This window comes from Callorhinchus milii, unplaced genomic scaffold (assembly GCF_018977255.1).
Source record: "Callorhinchus milii isolate IMCB2004 unplaced genomic scaffold, IMCB_Cmil_1.0 Scaffold4, whole genome shotgun sequence".
In the NCBI taxonomy this organism is placed as follows: domain Eukaryota; kingdom Metazoa; phylum Chordata; class Chondrichthyes; order Chimaeriformes; family Callorhinchidae; genus Callorhinchus; species Callorhinchus milii.
This window is the reverse complement of record NW_024704745.1, coordinates 16,125,040-16,150,140: the sequence shown is the minus strand read 5'-3', so window position 1 is coordinate 16,150,140 and position 25,101 is coordinate 16,125,040. Positions and strand designations below refer to the sequence as shown.

General features: G+C 39.2%; 1 protein-coding gene across 1 annotated transcript; it reads right to left on the bottom strand.

Annotated features, from left to right (window-relative positions):
• Window positions 1–392: 392 nt before the first annotated feature.
• On the bottom strand, window positions 393–12,976 carry LOC103177584 (neutrophil collagenase-like). Its single transcript, XM_007891820.2, has 14 exons — window positions 12,965–12,976; window positions 10,455–10,687; window positions 10,147–10,295; window positions 9,920–10,045; window positions 9,406–9,567; window positions 8,753–8,876; window positions 8,195–8,325; window positions 6,451–6,610; window positions 6,243–6,346; window positions 5,948–6,002; window positions 3,477–3,580; window positions 3,224–3,236; window positions 689–792; window positions 393–448 (listed from the first exon to the last, which is right to left on the bottom strand). Exons 2-14 carry the CDS (start codon window positions 10,619–10,621, stop codon window positions 393–395), a joined length of 1,455 nt encoding a protein of 484 aa, XP_007890011.1. The 5' UTR covers window positions 10,622–10,687; window positions 12,965–12,976.
• Window positions 12,977–25,101: the final 12,125 nt, after the last annotated feature.

Genomic DNA, 25,101 nt, shown 5'->3' with positions numbered 1-25,101 from the left:
ATAATAACGAGAAAAATGTCATTAAAAAATGTTCAAAAAATGGTCAGGCACCTTCTTAATATTATGGTGGACTTATTATGTCAGAATAAAAGGTGTCTAATATGCTGGACCATTAAAACAATGAATGAATACATCCATATTAAAATTCAAGTTACAGATAGTTGAACTGAACATTTGACATAATACTTTCAAAACAAATGAATAAATAAACATAGATTTTGTTTGAATTCAAGCAACCAATGTCAATTTTGCTTAATTTCCAAGACTGCATTTCATTCTTTTCCAAATTATATTGTCAGAGGAGATGGTGCAGTGAAATACTTGAATCATTTAACGATTCATCCATTTGGCTGGCGTCAATTTGCGAACAAGTATCCAGTTGGTTTCCTGTACTACTGAAAGTACCAGAACTCATACAGAACCGACTCACTCGACACGTAAAGCAAAGCTAGTAAAATAAATAAGAGAAAAGCTGTTAGCTAAAAACATGCATATTTTCTTAATCTGGGGCTGTATCAAATGCAAGGATTATTATTTGTTTTTGATTTCATACTTTGGGTTAGCGATAAATATATTATTTAAAATCCTTTAGGTCTGTCTTATCCAAGCTGTTCACATTGAATTATTCCTTCAGTTTATCCTATTGTTTTGAATATATAATTATAGTTGCTACCAAATCAGCACTGACCATCATTGTGGAAAACTGCATCCACTTTATTTCTGAAATCTTTAAAGTCACCAGCTATCAGTCTTGGATACCCACAGTCCATTTGCCATCTACGTTCATCATAACTAAACAGAAAGCACACAGCAATCAGTTAAATGATTGGAATGTGCCTGCACAAGAATGGGTTGAATATTGATATGAAATTTGATAACATATACACTTAAATAACATGAGAATTGAAAATAATGTTAACAAACCACTTTTTTCTTCTTCTTGATAGATGATCTAGTAAAGATTGCCAGATCTATTCTTCCTCAGTCAAACCCTCATTATGTCAAAATAACCACCCAGGTTTTGTAACATCCACCGTTATTCTTTCATAATCATTTCAGAAATGTCTGTGCATCGCACATGCACAATGTATCTCACACACACACACGTGGGCACACAGATTATTTCTTACAGTGTATCTTAATAATAATAATCCTTGCACATCAGCAGGACAACACAAATTGTTCCACAGGTTATATTGGAAGATGGAGTGACTGTGTGTTTTGTAGGCAAACACAGCAACAACAAATTACATTTGTACAGTGCCTTTCGCCTTGGGAGGTTGTCCCAAGGCACTAGTTGTGTAGTCGTAGCAGCCAATCACCCACAAAAAGCCATGGAGTCAATTTTATTCAGGGATTGTTGGCCAGGACATGGGGAGAAACTCCCTTCTCTTTTCGAATAGTGCCATGGGATCACTAACATCCAGCTGAAGAAACAGACAGTGAATCAGTTCAATATTTCATCCAAATGACAGCACCTCCAACACTGCAGCACATCTCCAGTCTGGATTGGAGTTTCAGAAGACGATATGAGTTCCAACTCCCAACAAGAGGCTTGAACCCATAACCTTCTGACTGAGAGGTAAGAGTGCTATCGATTGAGTCAACCTGACACCCAAATCATTACAGAAATATGTGTGTGTACCTCACACAGAAACACACACAGTGTATCGTATATAGACACGGAAAGTATACCTTATATACATATACAGACACACGTGCAGCGTATCACTTTGGCTGCTGGCTGGCCTCTCAGTTGAATAATGCCACTTTGGCTGGGGATTTGTAATCTTGTGGTAGTGCCCTTTTGTGATTCAGATACTTTTAAAACAGTTCAATTAGTATCAAAAGCCTCCATCTTCTTCAGCACCTCCCAATTGCTGCAAATAGTTCAGTGTGATGCTCTCCTCTCCTCTCACACGTGTCATAGGGCCTTTGCACAGGTCAATAGCAATAGTGTCAGACAACCACCTGAATAAAAATAAATCCCCACATGAAATTGATCATTCACTTCACAGTTATTTGAGGGATGTTTCTGTGTGCAAATTATAATAATATTAATAATAATCCTTGATTTTGATATAGCACCCTATTACGTCTTTGAGACGTCTCAAAGCGCTTCACAGATTATACTGTAAAGAGAATTGACTGTATATTTTTGCGAGCGAAACAACAGCCAATTGCGCCCAGCAGCATCCCACAAACAGTTGTGGATTGAAGTGACCAAATTATTATTTTTAAAAAGTTGAAGGAAAAAGAGATCCGCCCATCGACTAACAACCAAGTTCCTACTTACTGCTAGGTAAAGAGAGGCGTGTAGAATAGAGAAACTTGCCCAACGTTTCATTCTGCTGGGAATCGAACCCAGGTCCTTTCGTTTGCAAGTCTAGTGCTCTAACCATTAAGCTACAGGACCCCAAATTCACTATCATATTCACCCACAAAAGCATACATTCACTGCATTTTATAGTATATCCTGTGAAGCACTTTGAGACATTGTCCCGACATGAAATGCAAGAATTATTATTATAATGATTAATATTATAATTAGAGTTATTATTATAATAATTTAGGATCAATACAAATTCCAATCACATCCATAGTCTGTATGCACTTGATGCTTTTTTTTACTCTTATGATACAAATACACTTTATGACACAAATACACATAACAATACTTTATGACACAAATACACATAACAAAACATGAATTAGTCATACAGTACTTGCATAATGTGTATTGTACAAATTTAAATAATAACGAGAAAAATGTCATTAAAAATGTTCAAAAAATGGTCAGGCACCTTGTTAATATTATGGTGGGCTTATTATGTCAGAATAGAAGGTGTCTAATATGCTGGACCATTAAAACAATGATTGAATATATCCTTATTAAAATTCAACAGTTACAAATAGTTGAACTCAACATTTAACATAATACTTTCAAAACAAATGATTAAATAAACATAGATTTTGTTTGAATCCAAGCAACCAATGTCAATTTTGCTTAATTTCCAAGACTGCATTTCATTCCTTTCCAAATGATATTGTCAGAGGAGATGGTGCAGTGAGATACTTGAATCATTTAACAATTCATCCATTTGGCTGGCGTCAATTTGCGAACAAGTATCCTGGTATACAGGAAACCTGTATACAGGAACAAGTATACAGGTTTCCTGTACTACTGAAAGTACCAGAACTCATACAGAACTGACTCACTCACACGTAAAGCAAAGCTGGTAAAATAAATAAGAGAAAAGCTGTTAGCTAAAAACATGCATATTTTCTTTATCTGGGGCTGTATCAAATGCAAGGATTATTATTTGTTATTGATTTCAAACTTTGGGTTAGCGATAAATATACTATTTAAAGTCCTTTAGGTCTGTCTTATCCAAGCTGTTCACATTGAATTATTCTTTCAGTTTATCCTGTTGTATTGAATATATAATTATAGTTGCTACCAAATCAGCACTCACCATCATTGTGGAAAATTGCATCCACTTTACTTCTGAAACCTTTAAAGTCACCAGCTATCAGTCTTGGATACCCAGGGTCCATTTGCCTTCTACGTTCATCATAACTAAACAGAAAGCACACAGCAATCAGTTAAATGATTGGAATGTGCCTGCACAAGAATGGGTTGAAATATTGATAGGACACCCTGAAATTTGATAACATATACATTTAAATAACATGAGAATTGAAAATAATGTTATCAAACCACTTTCTTCTTTTTGATAGATGATCTAGTAAAGATTGCCAGCTCTATTGTTCCTCAGTCAAAACCTCATTATGTCAAAATAACCACCCAGGTTTTGTAACATCCACCGTTATTCTTTCATAATCATTTCAGAAATGTATGTGTATCGCACATGCACAATGTATCTCACACACACACACACACACACGGGCACACAGATTATGTCTTACAGTGTATCTTAATAATAATAATCCTTGCACATTAACAGGACGTTACAAATTGTTTCACAGGTTATATTGGAAGATGGAGTGACTGTGTTTTGTAGGCAAACACAGCAACAACAAATTACATTTGTACAGTGCCTTTCACCTTGGGAGGTTGTCCCAAGGCACTGGTTGTGTAGTCGTAGCAGCCAGTTGCGTACAGCAATCACCCACAAACAGCCATGGAGTCAATTTTATTCAGGGATTGTTGGCCAGGACATGGGGAGAAACTCCCTTCTCTTTTCGAATAGTGCCATGGGATCACTAACATCCAGCTGAACAAACAGACAGGGAATCAGTTCAATATTTCATCCAAATGACAGCACCTCCAACACTGCAGCACATCTCCAGTCTGCATTGGAGTTTCAGAAGACGATATGAGTTCCAACTCCCAACAAGAGGCTTGAACCCATAACCTTCTGATTGAGAGGTGAGAGTGCTATCGATTGAGTCAACCTGACACCCAAATCATTACAGAAATATGTGTGTGTACCTCACACAGAAACACACACAGTGTATCGTATATAGACACGGAAAGTATACCTTATATACATATACAGACACACTTGCAGCGTATCACTTTGGCTGCTGGCTGGCCTCTCAGTTGAATAATGCCACTTTGGCTGGTTTTGGCTGGGGATTTGTAATCTTGTGGTAGTGCCCTTTTGTGATTCAGATACTTTTAAAACAGTTCAATTAGTATCAAAAGCCTCCATCTTCTTCAGCACCTCCCAATTGCTGCAAATAGTTCAGTGTGATGCTCTCCTCTCACACGTGTCATAGGGCCTTTGCACAGGTCAATAGCAATAGTGTCAGACAACCACCTGAATAAAAATAAATCCCCACATGAAATTGATCATTCTCTTCACGGTTATTTGAGGGATGTTTCTGTGTGCAAATTATAATAATATTAATAATAATCCTTGATTTTGATATAGCACCCTATTACGTCTTTGAGACGTCTCAAAGCGCTTCACAGATTATACTGTAGAGAGAATTGACTGTATATTTTTGTGGGCGAAACAACAGCCAATTGCGCCCAGCAGCATCCCACAAACAGTTGTGGATTGAAGTGACCAAATTATTATTTTTAAAAAGTTGAAGGAAAAAGAGATCCGCCCATCAACTAACAACCAAGTTCCTACTTACTGCTAGGTAAAGAGAGGCGTGTAGAATAGAGAAACTTGCCCAACATTTCATTCTGCCAGGAATCAAACCCAGGTCCTTTCGCTTGCAAGTCTTGTGCTCTAACCATGAAGCTACAGAACTCCAAATTCACTATCATATTCACCCACAAAAGTATACAGTCACTGCATTTTATAGTATATCCTGTGAAGCAATTTGAGACATTGTCCCGACATGAAATGCAAGAATTATTATTATAATGATTAATATTAAAATTAGAATTGTTATTTTGATAATAATTTAGGATCAATACAAATTACAATGACATCCATAGTCTGTATGCACTTGATGCTTTTTTTACTTTTATGATATAAATACACTTTATGAAACGAATATACTTTACAATACAGTCAAAACATGAATCAGTCATACATAATGCATAACGTGTATTATACAAATTTAAATAATAACGAGAAAAATGTCATTAAAAAATGTTCAAAAAATGGTCAGGCACCTTGTTAATATTATGGTAGGCATGTTATGTCAGAATAGAAGGTGTCTAATATGCTGGACCATTAAAACAATGATTGAATACATCCATATTAAAATGCAACAGTTACAGATAGTTGAACTCAACATTTAACATAATACTTTCAAAACAAATGATTAAATAAACATAGATTTTGTTTGAATCCAAGCAACCAACGTCAATTTTGCTTAATTTCCAAGACTGCATTTCATTCTTTTCCAAATTATATTGTCAGAGGAGATGGTGCAGTGAGATACTTGAATCATTTAACAATTCATCCATTTGGCTGGCGTCAATTTGCGAATGAGTAATCCAGTAGGTTTCCTGTACCACTGAAAGTACCAGTACTCATACAGAACCGACCCACTAGACACGTAAAGCAAACCTGGTAAAATAAATAAGAGAAAAGTTATTGGCTAAAAACATGGATACTTTCTTAATCTGGGGCTGTATCAAATGCAAGGATTATTATTTGTTGTTGATTTCAAACTTTGGGTTAGCAATAAATATATTATTTAAAGTCCTTTGGGTCTGTCTTATCCAAGTTGTTCACATTGAATTATTCTTTCAGTTTATCCTGTTGTTTTGAATATATAATTATATTTGCTATCAAATTGGCACTCACCATCATTGTGGAAAACTGCATCCACTTTACTTCTGAAACCTTTAAAGTCACCAGCTATCAGTCTTGGATACCCAGGGTCCATTTGCCTTCTACATTCATCATAACTAAACAGAAAGTACGCAGCAATCAGTTAAATGATTGGAATGTGCCTGCACAAGGATAACGGCAACCAAAAATGAAAGAAGTAACGAGACAAAAAAAAACATACCTCCAGTATCTATTTCCCACAAAAAACAGAATTTTTCTTTTTGCTGAAATGCGAACTGCAGCATCTATTTTACGAACATTTTGTGGAATGTTGAAGTCAGAAATACTCCTAGGAAAACCGCGGAGTACAGAGTTGCCACTGATTGCCCAGTATTTCGATCCTGCATCAAGAACAACATTTACATTCATTCATATTCACATTTATTCACAATCAAGATGGCAAGAAAGTTTCACGAAATAGGCTCCCAAGGAAATCATTGATAGCCGTTAGAAAGGTCAGGAGCATAGACAGTAAAAGACCTTGTAATACTCTATAACAACCAGAGATTGACACACTCCAATCAATGGTCCTCTTGTTGACAAACTGGCTTGTGGCCTTCTTTCATTCTAACAACATTTGGGACTAATCACTATCAACAACAACTTGTATTTGTTTAGCGCCCTTGATACGGACTACCGTCCCAGAGTGCTTGACAGTGGCCCAGTCTGACCTCGAAACAACAATGAGCAGTGCGATTCTTTCATAATGCAAAAATATTCCCTGAAGCATATGCCACAACTACTACAAAATGAAATACTTTACTACTGTAGCTGCTTATGGCTTCATACCCTTCAAATTAGTGCTAAGCAGTTTATAGCAGTCATATTTAATGCAGACAGTTTATTGTATTCTATTCCCTGCAAGGTCCTTGAACACCTTGCTCGACCCGAATTTCTCATTCATTCACAATCGCAGCTTTGTTGGTTCCACAGTAAACCCCATTGGATATAAGCAGACGTCTTGTTTGTTTCAGTGATGCTGTGTGTTGTGTGGTAAGGTCATTCACTGAAGGTGATTGTTCGAGAAACAATCACAGAATGGCTGTTCATTGATGGACATCCATGTGGTGCAATCAATTACAGTTCAGCCCCCACTGTGGAGCAATTCACCACAGCTCAAATTCACTTTTAACACATTTGTATTGTGGCCCCATTCAACAACAACAACAAAATTACATTTATAGAGCGCCTTTCACGTCGGGAGGACGTCCCAAAGTGCATTCATTATGTATGTGTGCAACCAACCCACTTGATTCCTCTGCATCAGTCAGCCTTTTGTGTTAAAATGCCCGATTTCCTAGTTTGTCTCCATTGAAGTCACTTTCCACTTTGCTCCTTGTGCTCAAAGTAGGCAGAGGCATAGGCAATGACCTAATGATCGGAAAGTTTGGCTTACTGTGCAGGAACTTTACGGCGTTTTTTCTGGACACTTGCATGCATGCAAAGCAAAGCCCACTATTGTGCCTCGCTAGAAGTATACCGCGGACCTTTTGTGTATGATAAAAATTGGCTTTGGGGCATCCTCCCAAAGTGAAAGGCGCTATGCAAATGTAATTTATTGTTGTTGATGCTGTTCAGACCCAGAGACACAACCGTAGAGCAAGAAAAATCAAGATAAAATAAAAGCAGAAGAATAAAATATGAATCTATAGGCGTCAGCAGCTGATGTACAGGTTGAATTGTTTCTTCATCGGGAGAGTAAATAAATCAGCCCAGTCATTCCTTTCCCCCCAAATCCATATACTTTGGTCTGCCATTGTTCCATAGCATGTATATGTTCATTTGGAAAACATTAACATTCTTACGGATTTTTGTTTCAATATTATCAAGTAGGAATACATTTGGTGCGGTGATGTTCATGTGTTGAAGACAATAGATTTTTACTTATTATTCTAAATAAATATATAAGAAGTGAAATGTAATACCTTTGAAAAGCAAAGCATATCCCTGCGAAAATTCAAAAGCTGCATCAATACTTGATGGGACAGTTGGCCATGTGGATTTGATAAATCCTGTCACCACTTTCGAAGTCCTTGAATTCTTCCTGACATAAGATCTGAAAAAAAACGGTTCACAGTTAATGTTTCTGTTGAATATTAAAACATTTAACATCATACAAAAATTGCTAAGATTGTCTTGACTTTCATCTCTATGTGGATGCTGGGAATTCTAGCCTGATGATGAGCTCATGTCTAATCACATTACAACTTTCAGAGGCGCTTAAATCAATCCAGACATCAATGGTAATGAAATGATTAATAACAAACCTCGGCTGCACCAACAGTGCACTAAAGCCTTGTTAATATTAAGAATAATAATCCTCACATTTGATATAATGCTTTATTACATTATCCAAACACTTTGAAGCACTTCACAGGATTTCTAATGCATAGTGTAGTGATTGTGCATTTGTAGTGCTAGCCAATTTGCGCATTGCAATATCCCACAAACACCCAAACATAATGTAAAAACCCAATACTTACATATCTTTGAAAAACAAAGTATCTCCTTTTAGTTTAGTGGCAGCATCAATGGACAGTTTTGGATTGCATTTAGGTGGCCTTGGTGTGATGGGTGGTTTTGGCACTGGAGCAGAAGTTGGAGGTCCTGAGTTCAAAGCAACATGAAAATAAATATAAAATCATGGGATCAACACAATGATGATTTGCCAGTGAGTATAGAAATTTGTCGTGCAACAATTTCAATTGTCACTGACAGTGGGGGGTATTCTCTACTTACCGGTAACTTCATCGATCCTGGCCCTAGACAGTGGATGGCTAGGGCTATACGGGGCATCACCCCCCCCCCCCCATTTATCTGCAGCTCATCTCTTTCTGAAGGAACGTCCTGAGCCCTGAGGAGGACCACAGCCAATCCTCTGAACAGCCCCAAAATGTGGCCCAACTCTTGCCCCTCTCCCAAATCAAAATGGCTGGTCTGCCCTCTTCAGGAACTGAGGAAATAGAAAGGTATGGGAGGGAATAAGGAGTGGGTGGAGACTTAGAGAGTAAAAACACTGACACGGACTAGTTGGGCTGAATGACCAGTTTCTGTGCTGTACTGTCTAAATAAATTTATATAAGTTAATTTATATAAATACCACATAACATGTGTTTTGTTTAGAGTATAGATTTACCATATATAGATTGGATCCCTCTAACATCATCAGCTGGAAGCTTGTATCCATTTGTGTTCACATACAAATAGGTGGGAAACATCAAAGCCTTTCTGTCATTTGAGTGATCGAGTCCCAGAGCATGGCCAAATTCATGACCCGCCACAAGGAACAAGTTGAAATCTACAAAAGCAATGTAGAAAAATGTGATCAGGAAAAACATGCAAATGACAATCAAACTGAAGAGATTCAAAAGGCTATGAGCATCTGATCAAAGCTTCAGCAGACAATATACAACAAACAATACAAAGACAGTTACCTCTTACCAGAGTTAGCTGTTAGAGTCAATGAGCAAACCAATCAGAAATATACTCTGATTTATCACACTACATTGCTCTATCCACATTGTGTAATGTGCAATGCGTCAAACAGTAACAGTACTGAAGAACAGTAACTGCGTTTAGGGTTGTGATCAAACCTGTGTAAATACAAGAACTGTAAATAACTTTATAATTAGTAATAGAAAACTATGTACCCCTGGAATCTTTCGTCCATCTTTCATCTAAATCAAAGTGAGTGTCACCTCCAAGTCCCGATGATGGAGAAAAGGCATGTGCTAATATCCCAGTAGGTCCATCAAATGGATGTCCGTCTCCGTGATCTAACGGGAAATGTACATACATATTAATCAATAAATGGCAACCTAGCATATGATAGTATAGACAGTAGTAATAACAGAAAATTACTTTGTGAATGACATACCTCTGGAAGAGAAAGAAATCTTAATGTCTGCCTGGCTTGAACTTGATCTTGTAAATCTCAGTGGTGTAACATCACTCCACAGTTTCAAAGCTCTCTGTAGAATAATGTCCACATCACTCCTCTTCATATCTGGTGTATAATTCTCTATGCTGTATAGAGATGAAAACATTTATTTAAGTTGTTGTTTAGATTGTATATGATATTCAATAAGTGACAAGTGCTCTGGGACCCTACCCTGCATGAGGGGTGCTATATAAGTGCAAGTTGTTGCTGCTTTTGTTGTTATGTCTCATAACCAGGGGCCATACCTGTATTTGATATCGTTTTTGTTCCATTTTGGTCTGCCTCGGAAGACACTATACTCCCCAATATCAGATACTCCACAACGAGGTTTCTTCATTTCTTCCATTGTATCTTTGTTCAGAATTCCAGTCACATCAAGATGAAAGAATGTTTGCAATTCTCTAATCTTCATATCAAATTGGCTGCCGCTTCTGCCCCTGACATTCGTGGAGAAGTTGTAGAAGTTTTTGAGGTAATTCTAAATGCAAAAGTAAAGTTTCGTTTCACGTGAAAGAATTTGCATTTTTCTGAATTTCTGGTCATTTTACAATACAAAATTACATTTGTAAAGTGCCTTTGACGTTGGGAGAATGTCCAGTCGCTGATTTTTTGATCCGACCACCATGCAAATTTTAAACGGTATAAAATGCATACATGTTAAGGATGTTTTCAGTAACTGTCTTGTAATGCCTTTTGCATGGAAAATAGGTACCTCAACTAAATATCTTAAATTTTAATGCATAAACAGTGAACTCCTTATAAAACAACAACTTGCATTTATTTAGCGCCCTTCATGTGGAGCAGCGCCTCGGAGCGTGTAACACTGGTGGAGACTGACACTGAGCCGGGGGGAGAGAGGAGGTAACCATAATCATGGTCGAAGAGGAAGGTCTTCAGTTGTTAATTAAAAAACAGGGGAAGGAAGCGGCCTGGCTGGAGGAGAGAGTTCTAAAGCTTCTTTGTACCACAGAATCTTTGTACCAAGAGCTTTTTTATAAACCTGAAAAACTAAGCTAGCGTCATATAATCTGTAGTGAAATTCTATACATAGATTTAAATTGAATTTTGTGTCTAGGCCTCTAGATCATCATGCTGAAAACTGAAAAGTAATTGCCCACTTCAAACCTACAGGCTACAAACACTGCAACCATTGTATTCTGATACAAATGAGCTATTTTAATTTAATTTAGTGTTATCAAACAAAACCACTTCTGTTATGTTTTACAATAAACTAACCCTAAAATTAAACAGGATAAACAGATATAGGAAGAGGAATGAAGATGCCTTACTAACAGCTTTCTCAGTTCTGTCTACACAACTAATCAAAACCTTAAGAAGGCAATAGTGTGAGTACTATTTGTCATTGGAATATAACTAACCTAATGTCTGGCCCAGCACTAACAACCTCAACTAATATGTGAATGGCATAGTCCAATGATGAGTGGTCAGGAGTTAGATTCGGGAATTAAGTGATCCAAATAAAAATTCCTTATCAAATACAACTCTTCCCCTGAAGTTGAGGAACATCTTCCCAGCATAAATAATGCACCTGACCGTGGGCATTCAATTAAAGGGTCGATCTGATGGTCTTACCCTGTGCTCAGTTTCCCACTTAAGAACATATACACTATTTAGGAGTTGGAATAAACATTTCACAAACAATCCATTAATTTATTTCTATTCTGAAAATGTAGCTTGATGGAATCGATGCTACTGATTTGGGAACAGAGGGAAACAGGAATGGGAAGTCAATAAGACATTATTGCCTGTTCCATGGATTTATTAGATCTTGGCAATTTTTTCAATCCAATGCAGTGGTTGTTGCATTGTCGGAGGTGTCGTCCTTCAGATGAGACATTAAACTAAGGTCCTGTCTGCCTGTTGGGATAGATGTTAAAGATCCCATGCCTATTCAAAAAGAGAATGGGAGTTTCTCCCCGTGTCCTGTTCAACAATCCCCCAAATAAAATTGGCCACTCACTCCATGGCTGTTTGTGGGACATTGCTGTGTGCAAACTGCCTGCCACATTTCACCTCAAAATATACAGTCAATCCACTTGACATTATATCCTTTGAAGCATTGTGAGACATGTCGATAACGTGATAAGGTGCTATATCAAATGCAGTAATTATTATTATTGTTATCCAAATACTTGTGTTTCTTTTAAACAGCCCCATGACTCCAACTCAACCACTTTCTGGGGCAGAGCATTCTACATCTTCAAAGCCCTCTGCGTAAAGAAATGCTTTCTGATCTCAGGTCTGTCTTAGATGTTGATTTTATTAAAATCAATGTACCAAAGGGAAGAATGCACTATCTAAGCTGTTAATTCCTTTCATTATTTTAAATAGAAAATATGGCACCTCTGACAGTGAAGCATTCCCCAGCACTATGGTGGAACGTCAGTTCAAAGTTCCAATGTGGGGCTTGGACCCACAACTTTCTGACTCAGAAATGAGAATGAACCAGGCTGACACCTGATTTAAGTGACTTTGGCAATGTGATGGTGCTAAAATAACATGCAGAGTGAAATATGAAGCACCCTGTCAGGCTCAGCAACCATAATTCTGTAGCTTCAGACATAAGTACTCACTTTTTCACCAAGAACACTGGAAAAAGCAAAAGTAGAAAAATATACAAAAGTTTGGCATTAAAATTAACAATCATTCAGTGTAACTATAATTTTGTTTAGGTAACTGACAGCGATATTATCTCTAATATATTTTAACCAAATAGTTTAAGGACTTCACATACCTGAGCAAAAATCATGTCAACTTCACCGTTTGTTTCACTGGGAAGAGGTAGAACTGTTGAAAAGGTGAAGAAGCCAAGTATTAATGGGAGAGTGAGATAAAGATGCTTCATCTTTATTTTGACTATCGAAACTGAGATGCAGAAGCCTCAATATCCCTATCTTTATAGAGAGCTGATTTGTTAGTCAACAACCTAGTGACTCAGACCACGTCTGGGCGGTAATTTTGTGGTTGAAAGTGGTTTCGGTAAATCTTCCCCTGTACTGTGAGCGCAATTAGAGAAATAGAATATTATGAAAATGTCTCACAATACACAGCATTAAGAAAACACTGGGTAATATTATGGGTCAATTATATTACAGGCACTGATTTGACATTATACCTATAGCTGGAGTGTGAGTGTGGGTGTGAGTTGGCATGCAGAATTAAATTGCAACCTTTACATTGCTCTCACTCTGGGCTCAACACAAGTGAAGCAGAACTCCTCTTACTCATATCAATTACCATTATTATATTACTATTAGCTGATGGAATATTGGCAGTCTTAAAAAAAATGGATGCATGCTTCACTGGACAGCTTGACTTAAATCCTTCAAGCTTGACCTTTCTGACTGAATCATTCAAGATTAATAGTTGCCTTTCCACTGGTTGCAGTCAGACTGCAGTTGTATTACAGATGTGTGAAGGCCACATGAGGTGAGATGGAGGGGTAAATAGACAGGGAGTTACAGAAAGGGGAGGGGGGGGGGTGTGGGGGAGCACAACTCATAACCTCAGAGGGGATGAGCAGAGGAGTGAGGAAGGATAAGATTACAGAGATACAGAGGTTCAGAGGTGCGAAAGGATTGATAGGTGACGGTAAGACCTCATAATCAACCCATTGGGAGACTGGCAAAATTGGAGCAGTGGAGCTTGGCGAGGATGATGGTAATGGTTGTGCGGAGTTTGGAGAGAATGAGCAGCAGGGTCGAACTTGTGAATGGTAGAATTAGGGAGACTGGCAAGGAGGGCATTTAAGAAATTGAGTTGACAGGTAACATTATGTGGCAGGATTCAAAAGGAACACATATCTTGCCCTTGGACTCAGTAGTGCCAAAGCCAAGCAGATCAGTGTACTTAATGAGGATACCACATCCTGCTCTCTCCAACATTGTCAGTATTATAACTGGAACAGTTTTATACGTTGCATCCCCTGCCTGTGAAAGTATCTCCCAGACACTCAAGATATGTTGATCAGTACATTGTAATCTCACATTTGCTCCTAACGCATGTAGTGTTTTGTTTTTGATAAATAAAAGACATTAGTCAGAAGAGTAAGGTTTAGATTACAACTCATTATATGCGGTAAAAGCACTAACGTTTTTACTCCAAGATTAGAACACCCAAATAGTATAAATCAGAACTGATGTGCATCTAACACCTCTAGGTTATTGTGGGAAATTTTGTACAATATTGCTTAATTGGATAAAATCCCACACACCTTGGCGATGAGCAACGACATGACTTAACAACACCCAGGCACTTATGGAATGTTTTGATATGACTGAGGCAACTGTAGTTCAGTATTGCATACTGAGATTGATGCAATCTTCAGATCTGAGAGAGCTGTTAGCAAGGCATCTGCATTCCTTTTCCCATATCTGTTTATCCTGGTTTGTTTAATTTTATAATTTTATTTTTATCTTCTCATTATTTTATATGAATGCCATTACATACACGCAAAAGTTTACTCCAATGCTAATTACATACCGGGAGAAATTTCATCTGGGTCCAAATTTACTTTAGTCTTAACTTTGAAATCTTAATTCTTAAAAAGAACTTACAGAAAACCAGCTTCAAATTTAAAGCCACGTTTAAGAATTTGACAAATTCTGGATGCTACGAAATGTTTAAAACAGTTAATCTGAGACCAGATGAAGTTTCTCCCCAATTATGCTATTGAGAGGTATCATTTAAAGTTATAATTGTCTAATTCACAATCCTGGCAGTCAAAGGTGATTCATGGATAGTGTATTATTTCAAGTTTTGCATAGTTTTCCCAAATAATAATAATCCTTGTGTTTGATATAGCACCTTATTGCATCGTTGAGACGTCTCAAAGCACTTCACAGATTATGTTATAAAGTGGATTGACTGTGTATTTCGTGGGCGAATTGGATAAAGGAGAATCATTTTTATGAAATGGAATCTATTTTTTTCCAAACCAATGTGCTTCTCTTCCATCCATCCTTGCAACTGTATGTCTGTTCACTCCCTCTATTCTGGCTGCAATTCTCCCTCAGTCTCATCTGAATCTGAACCCCCTTTTCTACTTTTTTCACGTTCTTCCTGTATGTGATATTTGCCTTTTAGTTTTTACAAAAAGCTTTAACTTTAAATGATTCCTCTCCATGGCACCATTGAGTGCCAGCATTCCATGGTGCCAGGTACCATGGAATCCTAGCCAGAATCAACAACAACAAATTACATTTGTGTAGCTTCTTTCACGTCAGGAGGACGTCCCATGACTCTGGACAGTCAGAATCAGGTTAATCCCTAGCCCTTCCTTCCTTTTCTGATACACAACTGATTTAACATTCACCTAAAGTTATTTGACAATCATCATCCCAAAGACATTCAAAATGTGAGAAACAGAGCTCGCAGGTATGTACAGAGAGGCCAGAGTTGGAAATAAGGGATGAAAAGAGGTCAGATGTTTGTGCAGATATATAAAAAATAACATTTAATGATGTTTCCACCTGCACAAATCATTTTTCACATTTAATTCAATATAAGTTTGACAAGGGGGAAATGTCAGATTTGTGGTCGGAACCACAGACTGCAAATCGATTTACTTCAACTTGAAGTAAGTCTTGCATTTTTTAACATTCTAATTTTCTTGCTCACCGAACCTGTGGTGAATACATGACGAATTGGCCAAAGAAACAATCTGCACCTAACTTGTGGAATTAACAATGACTCAATCACGGCAACACAACTGCTAGGTTTTCAGGTGATATGTGCTACATGCCACAGCACTTCATGTTATATTGTGTTTGTACATACAGCTCTTCCATCAAGTTCATCTGTAGTCTTGTTGAATTATTTTTATGGCTGAAAACAACGCATTTGTAGATAATGGGGTTGAAAATGTAGTATTTCCTAATACCAGCTAATCCCTAATCCAGTCTCTGACTGAAATTGTGGGATCTGTTTAAAAAAACTTGATAAAATTTATGACCTCAAAGACTGTTGAAGACCATTTTGGAGCCTGTCAAGGACTGGGGTGATGGACATGTGGAGTTTAGTGCGAGTTGAGAATACAGACAGTGGAGTTTTGGATCAGTTGAAGTTTATGTAAATAATAATGACAATAATCCTTATATTTATATGGCATTTTTCTCATCGGAGGGAAGTCCCAAATCGTTTCACGGGATATATTGTAAAGTCCAGTTACTGTGTGTTTTGTGGGCAATTTGGGCATTGCAGTGTCCCACAAACAGCTGTGAAGTTGCCAGGAAGGATGGTTGAGACCAGGACAATGGAAAAAGAATAATCAACGTTGTTATGCGATTTCCATTTTCCAAACTTTCCCATACAGTCGGTATAACAGGGCATGTATTAACTCAATTTTTGATGCTTTTGATCTTGATTCCACAAAAAAGATTCAGACTGAAAGCTTGAACATATCTTGCTAGTCTAACCTGCAGACTAAGAAATCCCATAATAGGGCAATCAGTAAAGCAGCTGCCTAAAGTGAAACTAAGTATTACAGACTGTCACGATTTTTAGTGTGATTTAAGTCTATCGAATGCCTCAGTAGCTGTTTACACTTCAGGGGACTAGCTCATTTAGCTTCACTCAAAACTACCTTCTCTCCACACCCATGGCATGGGCTGACTTCTTGTAGATCCAACGATAAACTCAGACTGCCTGGATCAAACAACAGAAAAATCAGAATTCGTGGCTTTACAATTTCTTCCTTATGAGACAAAATAACAATAATCTCTTAGGCCATAATATTTTCCAATTATAATTCTTTAATTCTGCAGAATAAATGGCTGGCATTAATGTGTGCAGACTAGTGTGCAAAAAAATCAATTAAAAGATAAAGAAAAGTAATTATGCACAAGTTTGCCAATTGTTTGGAATGTAGTTTCGGAATGTCACACATCCAAGTTTCTTCGAAAATACAGACAGTCTCAAACGCAAGTAGATCTCTCTTATTCTTTCTTTTTTTCTCCTTGAAGAAAAGGCAAACTTGCTCTCTCTCCAACACAGCTTGCTGTATGTGCATGTGTGTGGATTTTAACCTCCCTTTCCATCCCCAGTTACATTTCTTTTGATTAGTATTCACACTATCCTAATCAAAAAATATGGTGAAACCTGTATTCCACTGAAACCAGACCTAGTCAATTCCCAAAATGTGGACACAGGAAATTTGATACCTAAAGGGAAAATCATTTGGTTACTGTAAACAGTGTAAGGAAAGTACCTGGTCTGCCCTTTGCTGGCAATGAAACTTCCCAAAACTCCCAGTCAAAGAGGTGTATTTGATGGGTCTGTTGTTATCCCTCTCTTTTTTTTCTTAGCTTTTTTGAAAGAATCGAAAGAAGGAAAATTGTCACCTGCACAAACTCGGAAATTCCCAGCATGAATGTACTATAGTGTCTATGTTGTGTTATCTGATCTCAGCTGGGGGGCAACCATTAACTCAGCGCCTATGGGCTAGGGAGGGGAATGTGTAAAGGTCAGATGACGAGAGGGTTAGACTTGGCTGTGATGCCTCTCCTGGTTATGTTGCTCCTGGCGATCACTGTCTAGACTCACAGATCGCAAATGAGGCTTGGTTGAAGTTCAAGATAAACTCTATATCCTTCAAGTCAATATCTTCAGGAGAGGGGGAGAGAATAACATTGGAGGAGAGGGAAATTACCCACACAAATACTCATACACCCACATATGGACATATTCACTCACACTCAAACACACACACAAACAGAAATTCATACACAGGTAGGTATGTGAATATATATGTAAGTATATATTCACATACCTTCAAGCAGATAAACGCTCATACACATACACACTCACACATTCGTACACAACAACAACAACAAATTACACACTCATACAGGCACACATACATGCACAAAAACATACACTCACACAAAATAAATACTAAAATCTGAAATAAGAATTATGATCTCTCTGGTTTAGGAGCTGATTGTGTAAGATTTAATGATTTGTATTAAGTTAGAGCCTTTCCACATTAACTAGTTACTAAATTCAGTGCAGGATTGCAATGTTACCGTGGATGTATGGGGATAATGTCATGTAATAGTTTCCAGTAAATATTAGTTAATACTAAGTATTAGTCAAGTCATGTTTGATTAGTCACCTCTCCAACCTACTATCCCCCTACCTACCTGCCCGTACTCTCCGTTCCTCTGGCTCCGGTCTGCTCCACGTCCCCCGCCCCAACCGCCCTACCATCGGTGGTCGGGCCTTCAGCCTCTCAGCCCCCAGGCTCTGGAACTCCATCCCCCAGTGCCTTCGCCGCCTCCTCCCTTTCCTCCTTCAAGGCCGGTCTCAAAACCTTTCTCTTTGACCGTGCCTTCAGCTCCCCTCTCGACTCTCTTCCCCCTCCTCGCTCCCTCCCTTCCCTCCCCTCACCCTGACCATTTCCCCCCTCCTCGCTCCCTCCCTTCCCTCCCCTCACCCTGACCATTTCCCCCCTCCTCGCTCCCTCCCTTCCCTCCCCTCACCCTGACCATTTCCCCCCTGCTCGGGTCATGACCCAACTGTGCAGCGCCTTGGGACGTCCTCCTGACGTGAAAGGCGCTTTATAAATGGAATCTTGTTGTTGTTGTTGTTGTTTGAAAGCCTACACTTAGAATACAGAGCAATGCTACAAATCACGTTAGACAGGTTTACTATCCATTCCACTGTTGCTACAAAAATATACGTTTTTTAATGTCACTGTTCACTTCAGGCATTTTAGTGTTTTATTTCCCTTGTTGCAAAACAAAGTTATCAATTCACAGCATTGCTTGTGTGTAAAAATAGGTTTCTACACGCACTTGCCTAGTGAAGTGAGCTCAAAGGATGATTTAATATGTTACCAGCAGGTACTTATTTGTGAACAGGTATTTTGTTTCCCCAAATGTTGTCCATTGAAGTTTTTGTCAGCAAGTCTGTGCCTAGAGGGCATCAATAATAGTAATAATAATCCTTCCATTTGATATAGTCACAGCTTCGAGACGTCTCAAAGCACTTCACAGTACAGTATATTTACTGTAAAGTGAATTGACTGTATATTTAGTGGGTGAAATTTATTATAATGACCAAATGAGCAAAGGAGGAGATTAGGTTGATTTATTTAGATATGAAATACTTTGTTGGGAGCAGTGGTCAAGGTAAGATCCATAATAGCTTTCAAGACTGGATAGATATCTAAGAAGGTGTAATTTGCAGGGGTATGGGAACAAGGCATGCTATATGCCTGTATGGGACTGCAAGGCTTGCTTTTTCAAGAGCCAGCATGGACACAATGGATTGAATGTCCTTCTCCTGTGTTGTAAGCTTCTACAGTTCTATATGATATAATCATTAATGAAAATTGCCACATTGTCCAAATATGCAATCAAAAGCAGTCAATGTTATCACTGGCCTCGGGCTAGGGTTGGGGATGGGGTACTTCTATGAGAAAGTAGACAGTGTAAATAGTTAAAGAGGTAACTAGAGACTGGGCAATGAATTCTCCCATAAGGAGCTTACATCAATATAGCCCAGCATCCTGTTTGTCTTGTTTATTGCTACAGTACATCACACTGTTTTGACATAGTGAGTGACAAGTCAACAAACCCCCTTTATAATAATCCTTTTATTTGAAATACACTGTACATTGCAACTTTGTTTTTCTGTTCTGGCTGTTGTGAAATCCATTGCATGACATATGTAACTGTGATGATTCAGACTTGCACATTCCAAGTAATCCGGACACTGTTCCATCCAGGAATGTCATCTCCCACAATATTTGGTTAATTGTCATGTGTTTGTGTGTACAGATATCTAAAAACAAAGGCACGATTACAAGAAGTGCTATCAGCTCCAGTAACTTTTAATGCTGTATTTTTCATAGGTTTTGTATGACAAACCTGCTTAGCCCCAGACAAGGTTGTACTAAATTAATGTTAACGGATCGGCAATCATCAGAAAAAAAAGCTACTTATGTGGTTCATCAATTTCCATAATGCCCTACATAATCAGCCTGAGGTATTTACAGCATCAGCAAAACTTTTCACAGTTCGAGGTGATCTATGTAACCCAAAAAGGGGTCTCAATGAATGGGAAATGATTTGGCTGAACCTGCTTCAGATTTGTAAGTGATCCTGATCCTGCCTCTGGGTCCGGATTTAGGGTCCGTTGTTATATCAGCTGCATCCTTTGGAAGTTGAGAGCACCGTTGTCCTATATAACTGATCAAGTGCCCACTGCTGGAATGTGGTGCATTCTACTCAGCACACACTAGGAGCAGGAATTCTAGGCCAATATGATCCACTTTTTGGACCTGAGTTCCTTTGGGTTGGTGTGAAGTGCTTCTGGTTGCCAGCAGGAGTAGCTATTTGTGACCACTGTTACAAACACTGTATAATGCTTTAGATTACAGGATAATTATATTGTGTAGCCAGCAGGTGGAGCTTTTAAATCTTGCCTTCCCGTCAAAATATTTAGACATTTGTTGAGAACAGCTTCATGAGTAAGAGTTGATCAACCCTGCTGAGAATAAAATCCTTTTCAGCATTCATTGACTCTTTTAGCAGTTCAGGAATGAACACTTAGATAATTCATTTGAATTGGTGAAAACAGATGTTCCTTATTTTATTCTTATTTTACTCCAGATAAGACTGATGACATTTTATATATTTAAGTCCTGGCTCTTGCAACTATTTAAATCAGCGCAGACACGAAGGGTCGAATGCCTTTCTTCTGCAAAGATTTACAAAGAATGTACAGCAAGGAAACAAATCATTGGTTATTGGCCCAAATAGTCCATGCAGGTGTTTATAATCCACATGAGTGTCCACTCATACTCTCCCATACCCTTCTGTTCCCCTTGCCCTCATGTGAGGGTTTAGCTTCCTCTTCAATACATCTATATTATCTGATTTAAGCACTGCTTAGGGCAGTGAGTTGCAGCGTTTCACTATCCGCTGCGTGAAATAAGTCCTCCTAAATTCTCTTCTACATGTCCTAGTTGCTTCCACATCTTTGAACCTGTCACCTCCTCCTCTGTCATCACCACCATATCCTCCATGAAGCTCACCACCTGCTCCCTGGAACCCATCCCCATCCCTCTCCTTAAATCCCAGCTCCACCTCGACGGCAACATCAACCTCTCCCTGTCATCTGGCACTGTTCCTACCCCCACAAAACAGCCACTATCACCCCCAACTTGAAGAAACCTTCCCCCGACCCATCACAGCTATCCAGCTACCAACACATCCCCCACCTCCCTTTTCTTTCTAAGGTCCTTGAGAGAGCCGTTGCCCCCCAGCTTCACTCTTTCCTCTCCTTCCACTCCCTCCATGAGCCTCTCTAATTGGGTTTCTGTGCCGCACAGAAACTGCTCTGGTCAAGGTCACAAATGACATCCTGACCTTGTGTGAAAAGGGCTCCCTCTGCCTCCTCATCCTCTCCACCGCCTTTGATACTGTGGACCACTCAATCGTCCCCCACTGCCTCTCTTCTCACCTCAACCTTCAAGGTTCTGTCCTTGACTGGTTCAGGTCCTACCTTTCACACCGCCTCCACTTCATTGCAGCAAATGGCTTCTCCTCCAGCCCTCGCACCGTCTCATGCGGTGTTGCTCAGGGCTCTGTCCTCAGTCCCCTCCACGACACCCAACTCTACCTCTCTACCTCCACCCTCATCTCCAGGGCTACTGGCGTCCTGACCGACTGCCTAACATAACATAACATAACATAACATAACATAACATAACATAACATAACATAACATAACATAACATAACATAACATAACATAACATGTAGGAGCAGGAGTAGGCCATTCGGCCCTTTGAGCCTGCCCCGCCATTCAATCATGGCTGATCATGGTGGAGTCCTGTAGCTCAGTGGCTAGAGCACTCGCTTTGCAAGTGAGAGACCTAAGTTCAATTCCAGGCAGAGGGCGAAACCTTGGGCAAGTTTCCTTACTCCACACGCCTAATAATAATCCCTCCAAAAAAAACCAAAACAATAATAAATTGGTCATTTTCAATCTACGACTGCTTGTGGGACATTGCTGTACGCAATTGGCTACCGCGTTCGTCCACAAATATACAGTCAATTCACTTTACAGTGTGTTCTGTGAAGCGCTTTGGGATGTCCTCCCGACGTGAAAAGCGCTATATCAAATGCAAGGATTATTATTATTATTATTATTATTATCTTCTAATCTAACTCCAGCTAATAACCTAACCCTGCCTTATCCCCATATCCCTTAATCCCTTTTGCAATAAGAAATCTATCTATCTCAGTCTTGAATATGTTCAAGGACTGAGTGTCAACAGCCCTTTGGGGTAGTGAGTTCCATACATTCACCACCCTTTGAGTGAAGAAGTTCTTCCTCAACTCAATGCAAAAGTACCTGTCTGACATCAAGTCCTGGACGAGGGACAACTTTCTCCAACTGAACATCAGCGAGACCGAGGCCCACCTAATTGGCTCGCGCCTGTGCCTCAGGCGCTGGTAGCATCAACCTCCATGGCTGCACACTCAACCTCATTAAGCCAGTCAGGAACCTGGGTGTCTTATTTGACCCTGAACTGTCCTTTCTCCCCCAAATCCGCGCCATGACTGGCGCTGCCTACCACCACCTCCGCAACATTACCAGACTTCACCACTGTCTCACCCCTCAGGCTGCCGAAACCCTCACCCACGCATTCGTCACATCAAGGCTTGATTACGGGAACTCCCTCCTCATCGGCCTTCCCAACTCTTCCCTTCACAAGCAGCAGATCATCCAAAACTCTGCAGCTCGTGTACTCTCACGCACAGGTTCCATGACCCCATCACTCCCACCCTCACCCGACTCCACTGGCTCCTCACCTTTAAGGCCATCCATGGCCTTGCTTCCTCCTACCTCTCTGACCTGCTGACTCTCTTCTAACCTGTCCGCTCCTCCGTTTAGCAGGCCACGGCCTGCTTCATGTCTCCCGCCCGACCCACCCTACCATCTGTGGCCTCTCTGTCCCCACACTCTGGAATTCCCTCCCACAGTCCCTTCGCTTCACTTCCTTCCTTGCCTCCTTCAAAGCCGGTCTCAAGACCCTCCTCTTCGATCGTGCCTTCGGCTGCCCTCCTACCTCTCTGCCTTCCTTCATCCCTACCCTACCCCTCCCCTATGCTTGGGTTCTGACCTCTGACTGTCCAGCGCCTTAGGACGTCCTCCCGTCATGAAAGGTGCTCTATAAATGTAATTTTGTTGTTGTTTGTTGTTGCTACCTTATACTTGTGTCCCCTGGTTACGGATTCCTACTACATTACTAAATTTCTACAGTTCTATTCCACTCCAGACATTAGTGGTATCCTCTCTCTGTGACAGTACAGTTATGAAGGGAGTTGTTAAATACACACAAAATACACACAGTCACACCACTTTATAGTCAATCTTGGGAAGCACTTTGAGATGTCCCGCTGACCCAATAAGGGCCTATATCAAATGCAAAAATTGAGGTTGTGCTCTGTGATCTCTGATGCATCTCAAGCCATCTTAAGCCATCTCTGGAACTGCTCTTGGCCAATCCAACTACAAGGAGGAAGATCATGCTGTATATTGGCTCATGTATGTTCAAGGTCATTGAAAATTCTGAGGTGGGAACTGGACTTCCAACAAAAAGCTTCAAGGATCCAACTCAGGAAAGTGCAGTAAATTAAGGTACTTAAACAATTCAGCATGGGCAGAAATATGTCAGTAGAGTAGATGTATGACCTGTCTATATTCAATAAATGACCTCCACACATTACAATATATTTGTTGAGTATAAGTGTTTATTTCATACTTTAATGTCAGAAAATCAACATGCATTATTGGTATTGTACAATGCAAAAATAATTAAAGTACATTATATATTACACTGTATATAAGTTTCTCTTTATGTGAAATATATTTAGACAGAAAGATATATGTTAAAATCAACTTAACAGTACTGGATTTAAAATTCAAATACATTTATTTTCAATCAAACCTATGCACCAGGTTGCAAAGCCTGATTACTTTATGTCAAACTTTCACAAGTTTGTTTTTAAATGTAGTTGAAACTCACCCTGCTTAACAAAAAAAATCAATTCAATTGAAATACTATTGTAAGAGAAATGGTATCATGCTGCACACTAAGCAGCCTGAGCAAAAAAGACTAAATTGTTCTCCGGCTGATCGAAACACACCGTACCTCTCTATACTTTTTGTAACATGATTAATTTACACTGAATCTGTTTGCTTTGTTAATTCTCCTGGTCAGTGAGTGTGTAGATAAATAATCATAAAAGGCAGACTAAATTCATGAAAAGGAATCTGATAATGAAAGCATTCTTCAGTTTAAACACCATCTTACATGTAGAAATCCACAGATATATTAATCTGGCAAGTGGTCTGATGTAAGGTAATCAATGCCTCTTAGGTTCTTCCCATTGCAAAGCAATTTCGTAATCAAATCATTCTTATCTTTTTTAAAAAACACATTAATATAAAGGCTTCAGATTCAGAGCTAGTTGATTTCAGCTGGAGCAGTAATTGGACGGTGAAGTCAGGTGTGTAGAAATTGAAGACTCAGCCACTCATGGTGCCACAGATAATTCAATGCGGAATATTACTTTTTCTTAAAGGTCTGTAAATGCTGAGCATCCAATTTACTCCCTGCCAGGAGGTGGTAATTACATTAGGTGGTAATTCCCGAAAGGGGGGGGAAAGTCATATCTTTGGATGAGCCATTAAATCCATGTCCCATCTGCCCGTTTAGGTGGATGTTAAAGATTCCAAGCTGCTGTTTGAAAAAAGAAGTGAGTTTCTCCTGATGTCCTGGCCAACAGTCTCCCAGATACAAATATGGTTGATCACTTCTTGGCTGTTGTGAACCTTCCATTTCAAATAATAA